General features: G+C 38.2%; 1 protein-coding gene across 2 annotated transcripts in view; it reads right to left on the bottom strand.

The window, feature by feature from the left end:
• Nucleotides 1-5,361: 5,361 nt before the first annotated feature.
• The window catches only part of LOC133632833 (gamma-glutamyl hydrolase-like), a 26,320-nt gene continuing 17,409 nt past the window's right edge, over nucleotides 5,362-14,272 (bottom strand). For both annotated transcript variants that reach the window (XM_062025572.1, XM_062025573.1), the window contains exons 12-15: nucleotides 11,727-11,833; nucleotides 11,542-11,635; nucleotides 11,325-11,462; nucleotides 5,362-6,593 (exon numbers count right to left, since the gene is read on the bottom strand). In XM_062025572.1, coding sequence (XP_061881556.1) covers nucleotides 6,484-6,593; nucleotides 11,325-11,462; nucleotides 11,542-11,635; nucleotides 11,727-11,833 — 449 coding nt within the window. In that variant the 3' untranslated portion in view covers nucleotides 5,362-6,483. The remainder of the gene's footprint in view (nucleotides 6,594-11,324; nucleotides 11,463-11,541; nucleotides 11,636-11,726; nucleotides 11,834-14,272) is intronic.

Here is a 14,272-nt window from a genome sequence, read left to right as displayed (position 1 = left end):
TCATGAATAATTGAATTGAATAATCATGGTTGATTATTTTTCTTTTGCTTCTTACTAAGTTGTTTCAATGGACCGTGTTTGTCATAAAGCATCTCGAAGGTATTAAAAAAATACCATATGCATCATCTACATAATTTTCACTGTATACATTGTCCCGACTTTGATTTCTCACTTCATTTTTGAAAGTTGTCATAATTACGTATTTTTATTATCAATGTTCCTCTTCTTGTAGTTTTCCATGATAGATTAAGAAAACTGGCAGATGATCACTGATGTCGGATATTAGCAGCCACTTGTGGTATTGTTACCAAATCATTAGTAAAAATAATATCAATAAGTGTCCTGTGATTCTACTTGGCCTTGTGATTTTAGGATACAAACTCAGCCTATACATTGTGTCCATAAAGTCATCTATACACTTTTGTTTGTTAGGGTTCAAGAGGTCAATTTTGAAGTCTGCACACATTATTTTTGGAGTGATTTCAATAAAAGTTGCCTCAATCCATTAGACTTAGATGATCTATATATACAACTTTTGCTATTTTCATGACATATTTCAATGATTATACATTCTAAGATATTATCAATAGCTAATGACATATTTTTTTACCACTTTGTAGTTTAAGTTCTTCATCACGTACACAGCTACTACCCCTCCGTTCTTGTTGGTTCTGTTGATATAATTTAGTTCATATCCTTCCAGGTCAACATCCATTCCTTTTTTAGCATCCATCCATGTTTCTGAGATAGCGATAACTTTGAAGGGTTTGTTAAATTGTTCCAAAAAATGCTTCACATTGTTGTAGTTTGCATACAAATTTCTGCTGTGTAAATGAATAATCAACGTTTTTTTGTCTATTTTAATGATTCTGTTATATTGTTCGTCTGTATAATAAAAACAATTACTCCTGGTGTGAAAGAAAAAAAATTGCATCTTGATCTATATCCGTATCTAATTACAGACTATTCTGTTGTAAGGTTTTCAATTCCATGTATTCCTGTTCACCAATCATTAGTGTTGCTTTATGAATGTCTATAAGTGTAGATGAGTGAGCACCTGAGTAAAGATCTTCTTGTTCGGTAATCCCTTGGAGCGTTGTCATTTTGTAGTTGAATGTCGATGTTTGTTTTCCATTATTGTTGTTGTTGTTGTAGTTGCTGAGAGTTTAAATATTCGTCCAGATCCTTGATGTCTTTGACAACTAGGACTCTTGCTTGTGGACCTCCATTCAGTTTGATGTAGATTTTGCAGTTAGCCCTTCAAGTTCCCTAAATTTTCCTCCGTTTCCTCAAGTCGCGTGCTTTTTTTTGGCGATTTCAGCATTGCGTTTAGTGAGGCGCTCGTTCATGTACACATTTGTACTCTTCAGCTTTTTTCCCTGTGTCGGCATCGCCATTTTGGATTTCCTGTTGGCGAGCTTCACGATGGTAACTGGCATGGTGTTGTTTTTGCCTCTTCTATTCAGTGAAATGCAACTGTCTCACTGCAGCCATCTCTTTCCTGAAGTTCTTCAAATCAATGTTATTTAATTGGAACGGTTGGGGCAATGCTTCTATCTCGATTTTAATGTTTTCCCAATGGGTGTTGTCTTGCTGCTTGTCATTCGACTGTTGGCGCAATGTTGCATTCTCCTCTTTCAGCTTCTCCACCTCCCGTTTTAAAGCCGTCGTCTTCACTGAGAATTTTAATTTCTTCACTGAACTTTCTAAATTTCTTCACATTATTACGAGATTATTTTCGGTCCTTGATAATCAGTTCTTGGAGATCTCCAACATATTTGTGTACACCTTTGATAATCGGTACCTGGATATTGTTGACATTGCTTCGTGTCTCATTTACATCGTTTTGAAGAGTTCCCATTAACGCAGTGGTTCTTAACCTGGGTTCGATCGAACCCTAGGGGTACGATGAGTCGGCCTCAGGGGTTCGACAGAGCCTCCGCCGCAGCGGTCAAGACACACCAGACTCATGAATTGATTAATGTGGACCCCGACTTAATTAAACAAGTTGAAAAACCTATTGGGGTGTTACCATTTAGTGGTCAATTGTACAGAATATGTACTGTACTGTGCCATCTACTAATAAAAGTTTCATTCAATCAATCGTGTAAATAAAAACTTCTCCCTATCGGCGTATCTGTACTGTAAAGTTAACATTTGAATGACAATAAAAAGGAAGTCTAAGTCTAAGTAGTATGGATACCCCCAAACAATGTTCCCTCTAAATTTCCATCTGATTTGGAAGTGTGTAAGTTCATGCACTGTGTTGGTTTTGTTCTTTGAACAAGGTGATGTTCATGCACAGTTCATGAACATATAAAAACATATACTGTAACTTCGTCTTGAATTTGAGAAAAAAAAAATTATATATATATTTTATTTTTCACTTAAGAAGGGTTCAGTGAATGTGCAAATGAAACTGGTGGGGTTCGGTACCTCCAACAAGGTTAAGAACCACTGCATTAACGCTTTTAAGTTGGGTTCCACCTCTGGTAACGCTGTGTTGCCCCGTTGACTACTTCTTGTCGTGCTCATGGTTGCTCAGCAGTGAAGTGAAGCCGTTGGTGTTGTTAGCTTCCGCGGCAAGCGACGGCTCTATGGTGTTTTTTTGTGTCAGCCTTTCTTGTAGATCACTTGTGTGGTCAGAAGTGTTTAAAACATGTCCAACTCTTTTGGTCTTGTTGTTTAGCGAAGAAGCCAGTATTTGTGTTTTGTTTATTTAAGATGAAGAACAATGTTTGGATGCTCTCCTGAATAATTGAATGTGGCAGCCAATATGGAGGATTATATATCCAAGATCAATACTTCTCTAAACTGGACTTTAAGACAAAACATAGGTGCTCTTTCTACCGTAAGTACGTTTTCAGGGGGGATAGTGCTACTTCACATGCAAATAAACATAAAAGAAGGAAAGAAAGACTCCACATTGTATACATGTTCAAAATAAACTTCAACCAACATGTGTTTGTAATTTCATCAAAGCAAGTCATGGGACTAAAAGCATATTGTAATATTTTTATGAAAGTAAAATAGCCTTCTTTTTCTTGTTATCTGAATGAGCAATCTGTATAAGTAATTAAAGCATACGTACAGTCGTGGTCAAAAGTTTACATAAACTTGTAAAGAACATAATGTCATGGCTGTCTTGAGTTTCCAATAATTCCTACCACTCTTATTTTTTTGTGATAGAGTGATTGGAGCACATACTTGTTGGTCACAAAAAACAGTCATGAAGTTTGGTTCTTTTATGAATTTATTATGGGTCTACTGAAAATGTGACCAAATCTGCTGGGTCAAAAGTATACATACAGCAATGTTACTATTTGGTTACATGTCCCTTGGCAAGTTTCACTGCAATAAGGCGCTTTAGGTAGCCATCCACAAGCTTCTGGAAGCTTCTGGTTGAATTGTTGACCACTCCTCTTGACAAAATTGCTGCAGTGCAGCTAAATTTGTTGGACGTGAACTTGTTTTTTCAGCATTGGGGTTTAAGTCAGGACTTTAGGAAGGACATTCTAAAAACCTTAATTCTAGCCTGATTTAGCCATTCCTTTACCACTTTTGACGTGTGTTTGGGTTCATTGTCCTGTTGGAACACCCAACTGCGCCAAAGACCCAACCTCTGGGCTGATGATTTTTGGTTGTCCTGAAAAATTTGGGACTATTTTTCATTGTCCCTTTTACTCTCTGTAAAGCACCAGTTCCATTGGCAGCAAAACAGGCCCAGAGCATAATACTAGCACCACCATGCTTGACGGTAGGTGTGGTGTTCCTGATATTAAAGGCCTCACCTTTTCTCCTCCGAACATATTGCTGGGTATTGTGGCCAAACAGCTAAATTTTTGTTTCATCTGACCACAGAACTTTCCTCCAGAAGGTCTTTAGACTAGCCTTAAGGTGTCGCTTCTGGAGCAAGGGCTTCCTTCTTGCATGGAAGCCTCTCAGTCTATGGCGATGCAAAACACGCTTGACTGTGGAAACTGACACCTGTGTTCCAGCAGCTTCCAATTCATTGCAGACCTGCTTTTTGGTGCTTCTCGGTTGACTCTTGATCATCCTGACCAATTTTCTTTCAGCAGCAGGTGATATTTTGCATTTTCTTCCTGATCGTGGCAGTGACAAAACTGTGCCATGCACTTTACACTTACGAACAATTGTCTGCACAGTTGCTCTTGGGACCTCAAGCTGCTTTGAAATGGCTCCAAGTGACTTTCCTGACTTCCATCCATCCATTTTCTACCGCTTGTCCCTTTCAGGGTCGCTGGGGTGCAGGAGCCTATTTCAGCTGCATTCGGGCGGAAGGCACGGTACACCCTGGACATGTCGCCACCTCATCACAGGGCCAACACAGATAGACAACATTCACACTCACATTCACCCACTAGGGCCAATTTAGTGTTGCCAATCAACCTTTCCCCAGGTGCATGTCTTTGGAGGTGGGAGGAAGCCAGAGTACCTGGAGGGAACCCACGCAGTCACGGGGAGAACATGCAAACTCCACACAGAAACATCCCGAGCGCAGGATCGAACCCAGGATCTTCGTATTGTCAGGCAGACACACTAACCCCTGTCCACCGTGCTGCCCTATCTGCAGGGTAGAACGAGTCAATTCACGCAACATTTTCCAGCAGGAAAATGCTTTGGCAATATGTGCGTACTAATTGTTTCCAAATGTGTGAAACTGGATTGAAATGTGAGAGGCATATTATAGGGTTGATAAAAATAAAGGCATTTTTTTATTATTTTTTTTTTTTTGGGATGCATCCCATATTTGCAGTTTTTCCCCATTCGCAGGAGTTCTTGAAAGGTTAGCGTTGCTATTCGTACTGTATACATATATGCCTTTTAAGATCTTTTTTCTACTCTTTACTGTGTGTTAATAAATTATATTCTCCATTGTCTTACTTCTCTACCCTTTTTTCCCCCAATATGTTGATGTGCATGTACACAATAAGAACAATACTGTGCTATCCACTGCAAACTAGAACTCTAAACATTTGGTAAATATCATAGTGACAATGAAAAATGATCATTATCATTGTTTTGTATACTGTAGTTGGATAGCATGTACTGTAATAGGAATGCTTTTGAATCCATTTTACATGTGGGTTTTATTTTATACTAGTGATGTCCCGATACCAATATTTTGGTACCGTTACCGGTACCAAAATGTATTTCGATACTTTGATACTTTTCTAAATACAGGGGACCACAAAAAATGTCATTATTGGCTTTATTTGAACAAACAATCTTATGGTACATTAAACATATGTTTCTTATTGCAAGTTTGTCCTTAAATAAAATAGTGAACATACAAGACAACTTGTCTTTTAGTAGTAAGTAAACAAACAAAGGCTCCTAATTTAGCTGCTGAATATGCAGTAACATATTGTGTCATTTATCATTCCATTATTTTGTCAAAATTATTAAGGACAAGTGGCAGAAAATGAATTATTAATCTACTTGTTTATTTACTGTTAATATCTGCTTACTTTCTCTTTCAACATGTTCTATCTACACTTCTGTTAAAATGTAATAATCACTTATTCTTCTGTTGTTTGGATGCTTTAAAATAGTTTTGGATGATACCACAAATTTGGGTATCAATCCGATACCAAGTAGTTACAGGATCATATATTGGTCATATTTAAAGTCCTCATGTATCCAGGGATGTATTTACGGAGTTTATAAACGTAATATAAATTTTTTTTAAACGAAAGAAGATTTTGTGATGCTAAAAAATAGCGATGTAGTCAGTAGTATCGACTAGATACGCTCTTGTACTTTGTATCATTACAGTGGATGTTAGGTGTAGACCCACCAATGGCGTTTGTTTACATTTTGACGCCGGTGAGCTACGGTGTGTAAAGAAGCATGTTTTAGCTATTCCTCGTCCTGCAGGGATGATACTTGTAAGAAACATACTTTATTTGTCGCCATGGAGACAAGGATTAGTGATTTAGAAGTAGCTACAACACTGCAGACTGCGGATGGACTTTAGCCGCTAGCTAGCTAGCCATGTCTTAAAGCACCTCTTCATGAGGGTGTTTCAGTGTTATAGCTTCAACTTTATCGTTAGTTTTTAAGCCAAAATGTGTCCGTTCTCCCTTTTCTGTCTACACACTGTGTCTGCTTGTAAGTACTCCGTGATTGTGCGCTGCCGAACACGCTCCTCTGCTCGTAAACCAACACGACGTGACGACGACGGTGGGGTGGGGGGTGGTTGACTTTTTAGAGGCGATATTACACTAATATCGATATACCATACAACCCTATTTTATAAATACAAAAACACCTTCTAAGCTCTTAAAAACAGAGAACAGACTTTCTTTTTAATAATGGAGCACATTGTGTCAAATAAAACCAAAACAGTACAATCATTAAAAAAAGGTGTCTGAATAGGAAAAATACATATTTTGGTGACCCTGTGTGACTCGCCTGCCTTGTGAAATGTCATTGCCACAGCAGTTCCAGGACGATGTTTTAGAAAAAATAGATTTGCTCATATCCACTGAAGTTTCCAGCAAATACGGGCGTGTAGCAGTAAATCAGTGCCTCTTTAGAGTCATCAAAGTCATGCAAACTTCTCCTCCCTGGGAAGAAAAAAGCAGAAATAAGAAGCATGTGATTAGATCAGTACACACGTGTCCCTTTTAACAAATCAACTAGGTCTTGTGGAAAAAGTCTTGTTTTTATACCAGTTGCCAAGAGTCAGGGTTTTAATTATTAGTTTACTGGGAATCAAAAATATGTGTAACTGTTGCAGCACGTACAGTCTCATTAGCATTTAGCTTGTTTCTGTTTTTAAAGAAAGTCACCAGCTCAAATAACAGACAACAAAAATATCCATTGATAAAAAGAGGAACTGATCAAATTGAAGATGAATTGATGAGCAGTTAAATCAATGTTACATCCAGCAGTTAACTGCAAACTCCGCTGTGTCATTTGACGGCATTAACAGCTTATATAACAAAAAGACGAAAAGGTAAACAGATATACAACAACGTAAACTATGAATCGGGATAGGCTACTGTCACAGTCCTCTTTTCCCCGGACATGTCCTCTTTTGCGGGTGTGTCCGGGGTGTCTTTTTTAAATGCCTCAAATGTCCAGCATTTTGAAATAGGGTTGCGTGTATTTTCAATGTGTATTTTCAATGTGTATTTTCAATGTACGTCTTGGGCAGGGATCGGCAACCCCTGACAACTAAATTAAGGGCGTGCCGTGATGGCACTGCATATATTATCCTCTATTACTTGCACAAACAGCATGCCAACCTGGTCTCATGTTGCATGAAGCTTTAACTTGCACTCGTGGGAGACAGCAAGGCATACTTGTTCAACAGCCACACAGCTTACACTGACGGTGATCGTATATAACAACTTTAACACTGTTACGTTACAAATATGCGCCACACTGTGAACCCACACCAAAAAGGAATGACAAATACATTTCTGGAGAACATCCACACTGTAACACAACACAACAAATACCCAGAATCCCATGCAGCCCTAACTCTCTAATCTCAACCGACGCACGGAGGGAGGGTGGGGGGGGGGGTGATGTGTGGGGGGGTTTGGTGCTAGCGGGGGCGTATAATGTAGACTGGGAGAGTTAGTGCTGCATGGGATTCTGGGTATTTGTTGTGTTGTGTTTATGTTGTGTTACAGTGTGGATGTTCTCCAGAAATGTATTTGTCATTCTTTTTTTGGTGTGGGTTCACAGTGTGGCGCATATTTGTAACGTAACAGTGTTAAAGTTGTTATTTACGGCCACATTCAGTGTAAGCTGTGTGGCTGTTGAACAAGTAAGCTTTGCTGTCACATTCGAGTGCAAGCAGAAGATGCATTCAACATGTGTACGGGCAGGTAAGCTGTTTAAGCAGGCTGTAGAGGGCGCTAAAGGCAGGGCCATCACGCCCAAAATTCGGGTGTCTCCCGGGAAAAGTGGGAGGTTTGGGAACTATGACGCTGCTATAAAAATGGGACCCATTACCTCCCTGCTTGGCACTCAGCATCAAGGGTTGGAATTGGGGGTTAAATCACCAAAAATGATTCCCGGGCGCGGCTACGCTGCTGCCCACTGCTCCCCTCACCTCCCAGGGGGTGATCAAGGGGATGGGTCAAATGCAGAGGACAAATTTCACAACACCTAGTGTGTGTGTGACAATCATTGGTACTTTAACTTTAACTTTAACTTTAACTGATGAACGCCATTTATGTAAATCTTGCGGGCCGCACTAACTTAAACTGTCATATTAAAGTGCGAGCCGGGGCGCGTGTCTAAGACCCATGGTTTAAATATAGCACAAAGCAATAAAAAGCTTTGTATACAGTGTTATTTCATTTTACATTTCAAAAGAGTTTTGAGGCTCCCATTGTTCTCTTTCATTTGTGAAACTCGTCAAAATGGCTCTTTGAGTGATAAAGGTTGCCGACCCTAGACTCTAGGGTTAAGTTAAGAAGGGGTTAAACAAAACAAGCTGTGAAGGTGCGCACGCAGAAACATTCGTGAGGGAGGGGCAGAGACACAGAGCAAGAGAGCTAGTGAGTGGAGACAGACATGAAAACAAGAAATGCCGAAAAGTAAATGCAACTTCACGGATGATTTGCATAAAAAGTATTTGTGTTTTGGTCCTGGCCGTGACACATGGGAAGCAGAATGCACTGTGTGCAAAGCAGGAACGTGTATATCTGTGGCAAATAAAGATCTACAAGCCCATATCGACACTACAAAGCACAAAACAGCTGTGCAGGGCGAGAGCTCGTTTATGACAACCTTTTTCCAAAACACAACATAGAATGTGACATATAACAGGATAATGCATACATTTGTCATTTGTTTTCAAAACGCTTACAAAAAAGTGGTACCCCAAAAATGTACTGTGGACCCCATTTGTATGATTTGATGGGGTCCCTGGGACCCCATTTTGAAAATTCCTAGCGCCAACACTACTGTCAACATAGGAGAAAAAATGCTTTATTTAAATAAATATATTACTTATGAAGCAAGTTCGAGTATCATTGGCATATTTTCACCTAGTCCCGGCCTTGGCGTGCTGCCCGCCTTGGCACGCATATATGTGTCCTCTTTTTGGGATTTCAGAATATGGTCAGCCTAAGCTAGCTGAATTCTGATTGGATACAAACTAAAACTAAAAGCAACAGCGCTGGAAGGAGCATAATATGACATGAAGAGAATATGAATACTTTTAGATATTTAGGGAAAGTAAATTAAAAAATAATTGTATCTTTAATTATGATCATGATTTCTGGTTATGTTAGGCCAGCAGAGACGGCCTTGCTGGCCCTGACGGCACACCACTGGTTACACTTAGTGGTTTAACAGATCACATTTGTTCTAAAACTGTCTATATTTTTCCTCTTTATGAACGTCAAGTAATAAAAAATGTTCCACCCTGAAAAAAAATTAATGGTGTTTACGGCTGTCACTCACCCGGTCCCATCAATACGTATGCGCAGGAAGCATGTGAACACATTCAAAAGCAGTCCAAGATGAGCAACGGACAATTTGCAGTCATATTGTTGTTATGACAGAACATACATTCAAGGATAGCTAACACTAACGATCCAAATCGCTATCATTAGCTAACAACATCCAAAGCTAATGCGCATGCAATGTACGTACGTAATCACATCCTATAAGGTGAGAGGGTGGGATGTAATGCTTGAAATACATTGGAAAGTTAGTGCCCTACTCAGTGGCCTAGTGGTTAGATCCCTGAGATCGGTAGGCTGTGAGTTCAAACCCCTGCCAAGTCATACCAAAGACTATAAAAATGGGACCCGTTGCCTCCCTTGGAATTGGGGGTTAAATCACCAAAAATTATTCCTGGGTGTGGCCACCGCTGCTGCTCACTGCTCCCCTTACCTCCCAGGGGGTGAACAAAGGGGATGGTTCAAATACAGGGGACAACGTTCACCATAGTGTGTGACAATCACTGGTATTTTAACTTTAACTCTGTGTAAATGTTACAAACAGCCTCTGTGATGCTGCATGTAATTGTGAAAGCCCTCTTAACCTGATAAGCAGTTAGCTTAAAATGTGTTAAACAAGTAATTAGAATGTACCAACACCTTGTATAACATATGAAACGTTAAAATGATAAAACAGAAAAACTGATTGGAAATAATAATTGATAAAGAAAAAATTATTGATTGTTTCATTGATGGTGTGTGTGATTAGTGGTTAGTTTGCCTGTGTAAACAAGTCATTAAAAGGCATCACCAACTAAACCAGGGGTGTCCAAAGTGCGGCCCGGGGGCCATTTGCGGCCCGCAGCTAATTGTTTACCGGCCCGCCACACATTTTGGAAATGCTATTGCAAAAATACAAAATTACATTACAAAAATTGTAATGAGATGAAATCTAATGAGAAAAAGTTGCAACGTTGACACAAAGCTGCCATGCAGGCTGTTTTTTTTCTTTTGTCTTTCTTTCTTTATATTTTTTTGCCATTGCTCCAAAAAAAAAAAAAAGACAAAAAATCCATGTTATAATGAATTATTTTCAAAGCTCCAATTACTTCAAATATTTCACTTTAAAATGTTTTATGTGGTAAATATTGCATATATTGTGTAGTTGCCATATAAAAACATCAAAGTTTTCTTTGACAAAAGCGCATAATAGTTCAAACGTAAAATCGACAGATACAGTGTATCTGAAGTTGAGCTCGTAACTTAAGTGTTGAAAGTAAAAGAAAAACCTAATAAAAATGTATCACTTTATGAGTGGGGCACCTTTTGGATCCCAAATATATTTAGTGGTATTTTATTTATCTTTTCACTGTGATTACTCAAAAATATTAAATAATTATAATCAATGGTGTCCTGCATTATTGATCTTTTAGGGCTCTAATTACTAAATACTGCATATTTCAGTTTTAAAACAAAGTTGTTTTCGACAGAAAAGCCATAAAACCTTTTTATTTTTTATTATTTTATATCAACTTGAAGTTGATATAGAGATTTACTGTAAGCGTTAAATAATAAGAAAAAAATAATAATTTGACTTATTTTTAACATTTTAATGACTGAGACCCTTTGTGGTCCCCGGGACTCCTAAAGTTAAAATAAGTAAAAAATCCATATATTCATATATTTTATTATGGTTTGAAAATGAAAAATATCAAAATGGCCCCCACATGCTTTAATTTTTCCGTGTGCGGCCCTCAGTGGAAAAAGTTTGGACACCCCTGAACTAAACGATTCAATTATGAGATTAATTAATTAAACGCTATGAAGAAGCAGCAACCCAAAGCCTGATTAGCAGTCAGCTGTTGGCTAGAATGTTTAAATTTCAACCTTCATTGACGAAAAACTCTGCCACAAGCGACGACAGCTGGACTGCGTGAGGCGAGTGAGGAAAGTTCAGTTTACTGTCCCACTGAAAACGATTCACCTCCGGGTGCCACTGCACTCCATAGAAAGGGTATTGCTTGCCTGCAATTACAATTAATTGATTTACACTTTTGTCTACATTTTGGGATTAACAATTTGAAAAGTCGTTTTTTCCACAAACCTTCAAAGGTTGAGACAAAGTCAACTCCACTTTCACCAGTGTTTGTAGATATTATAGTGAAGAATCCTTGCAGTTTCTCATTGTTCTTGAATGCCTGAGGACGACACATTCATCACAAGGAGATTAATTAGAGGATTTCTCAAATTGACCAAAAAAGTTAAATTGGCAGTGTTTTCTCAGCATACCTTCACTGTGAGTCCATAGTGGTGAAAATGACCAGTGAGAGGTTCTCTTTGCAGAGCCTCCATCAGCTCCTTAGGGAAGCCCTCAAACACCCTGCTGGTATAGGCTGCTGTGAGGGAAAACAAAAAAGGTTGTCAATTAAAGTTCAATTATTATTATGACAATTAATAAGGCACCCCTGCATAGTCCAGTGAGATATAATTCAAGACATGTTGTTTGTTGACTTGCAGTGAAAAGGGGCATCAAGAAACGTCTTCTGAATGCCATGATTACCTGCAGCACTCATCAGGTGTTTTACATACAGAATATAACTTTTAAATTTGGTTGAGTCCTTAGAAGCAAATTGATTTACACAATTTTGAAAGAATAATTTCTCCTTACTTATGACTTAATTGGTATTGAATGTACCTCTTTAATTATCCATTTATTTATTGACCTTATTTTTATGACCAATGACTTATACACTAAAAAACAGATTTATTTAAAAACGTTATCGTTTTAAATGTCTACGTAAATGTATAAACTTAATACCACTTTTAACTATTTATTGATATAAAATAAATAAACGTTTTAACATTATGTATTTAAACTTCTGTATCCAATTTTATAGATTGTGTCAATGTAGTTACATATGATACGAGTGTAACAAATTATGACAACAAATTATTTACCCTTTAAACATAGTTTAGTTACTTACATAACTTTTTCCAAACTGTATACATTTAAATAAAACACTATCTATTATCATAATTATTAATGTATACAATACAAATTTACAAATATGACTCTTTAAAGGCCTACTGAAATGACATTTTTTTATTTAAACGGGGATAGCAGATCCATTCTATGTGTCATACTTGATCATTTCGCGATATTGCCATATTTTTGCTGAAAGGATTTAGTAGAGAACAACGACGATAAAGTTCGCAACTTTTGGTCGCTGATTTAAAAAAGCCTTGCCTATACCGGAAGTAGCGTGACGTCACAAGCTGGAGTGCTGCTCACATTTCCCTATTGTTTACACCAGCAGCGAGAGAGATTCGGACCGAGAAAGCGATGATTGCCCCATTAATTTGAGCGAGGATGAAAGATTTGTGGATGAGGAAAGTGAGAGTGAAGGACTAGAGTGCAGTGCAGGACGTATCTTTTTTCGCTCTCACCGTAACTTAGGTACAAGGGTTCATTGGATTCCACACTTTCTCCTTTTTCTATTGTGGATCACGGATTTGTATTTTAAACCACCTCGGATACTATATCCTCTTGAAAATGAGAGTCGAGAACGCGAAATGGACATTCACAGTGACTTTTATCTCCACGACAATACATCGGCGAAACACTTTAGCTACGGAGCTAACGTGATAGCATCGGGCTAAAATGCAGATATAAACAAAATAAATAAACCCCTGACTGGAAGGATAGACATAAAATCAACAATACTATTAAACCATGAACATGTAAATACACGGTTAATGCTTTCCAGCTTGGCGAACATTAACAATGCTGTTGCTAACGACGCCATTGAAGCTAACTTAGCAACGGGACCTCACAGAGCTATGGTAAAAACATTAGCGCTCCACCTAGGCCAGCCAGCCCTCATCTGCTCATCAACACCCGTGCTCACCTGCGTTCCAGCGATCGACGGAAGGACGAAGGACTTCACCCGATCATCCGTGCGGTCGGCGGCTAGCGGCGGCTAGCGTCGGCTAGCGCGTCTGCTATCCAAGTAAGTCCTCCTGGTTGTGTTGCTACAGCCAGCCGCTAATACACTGATCCCACCTACAACTTTCTTCTTTGCAGTCTTCATTGTTCATTAAACAAATTGCAAAAGATTCACCAACACAGATGTCCAGAATACTGTGGAATTTTGAAATGAAAACAGAGATTTTTGTATTGGATTCAATGGGGTACCAATACTTCCGTTTCAACGATTGACGTCACGCGCATACGTCATCATCCATAGACGTTTTCAACCGGAAGTTTAGCGGGAAATTTAAAATTGCACTTTATAAGTTAACCCGGCCGTATTGGCATGTGTTGCAATGTTAAGATTTCATCATTGATATATAAACTATCAGACTGCGTGGTCGGTAGTAGTGGGTTTCAGTAGGCCTTTAAAAGCAATATAATTATTCATGATTTTTTTTTTAAACACCTTTTATTCTGTAAAATCTATTTAACAATACTGTACAAATATTTATCAATACAAATGTATGAACTTCTGAAAAAAATATGTTTATGTATATTATATGGTTTATTTAACTTTATTTTACAATGTGATGCATCATATTTTTTCAGTTTTTCATTTCATGTCCGAAAAGGAGTAGGAAGAAGCAGAGTTTATTTAATACAATGCCTTTTCCATTTCACAGCAATTACTAACACAGTTATTATTTATTTTTTCCTCTTCTCACTTTGTACACAATTTAAATCCACGAACAATAAATAATACAATTCTCAAAAAATTGTTCAATAAGTTGTAAATCACATAATGAGATGAATAAGATAATCTCATTTTTCAATAAAGTTTCAAATGTTTATCAGGATTCTT

This window comes from Entelurus aequoreus, linkage group LG17 (genome assembly GCF_033978785.1).
Source record: "Entelurus aequoreus isolate RoL-2023_Sb linkage group LG17, RoL_Eaeq_v1.1, whole genome shotgun sequence".
Taxonomy (NCBI): domain Eukaryota; kingdom Metazoa; phylum Chordata; class Actinopteri; order Syngnathiformes; family Syngnathidae; genus Entelurus; species Entelurus aequoreus.
The sequence above is the reverse complement of the archived record's forward strand: the minus strand, read 5'-3'. Positions and strand labels throughout refer to the sequence as shown.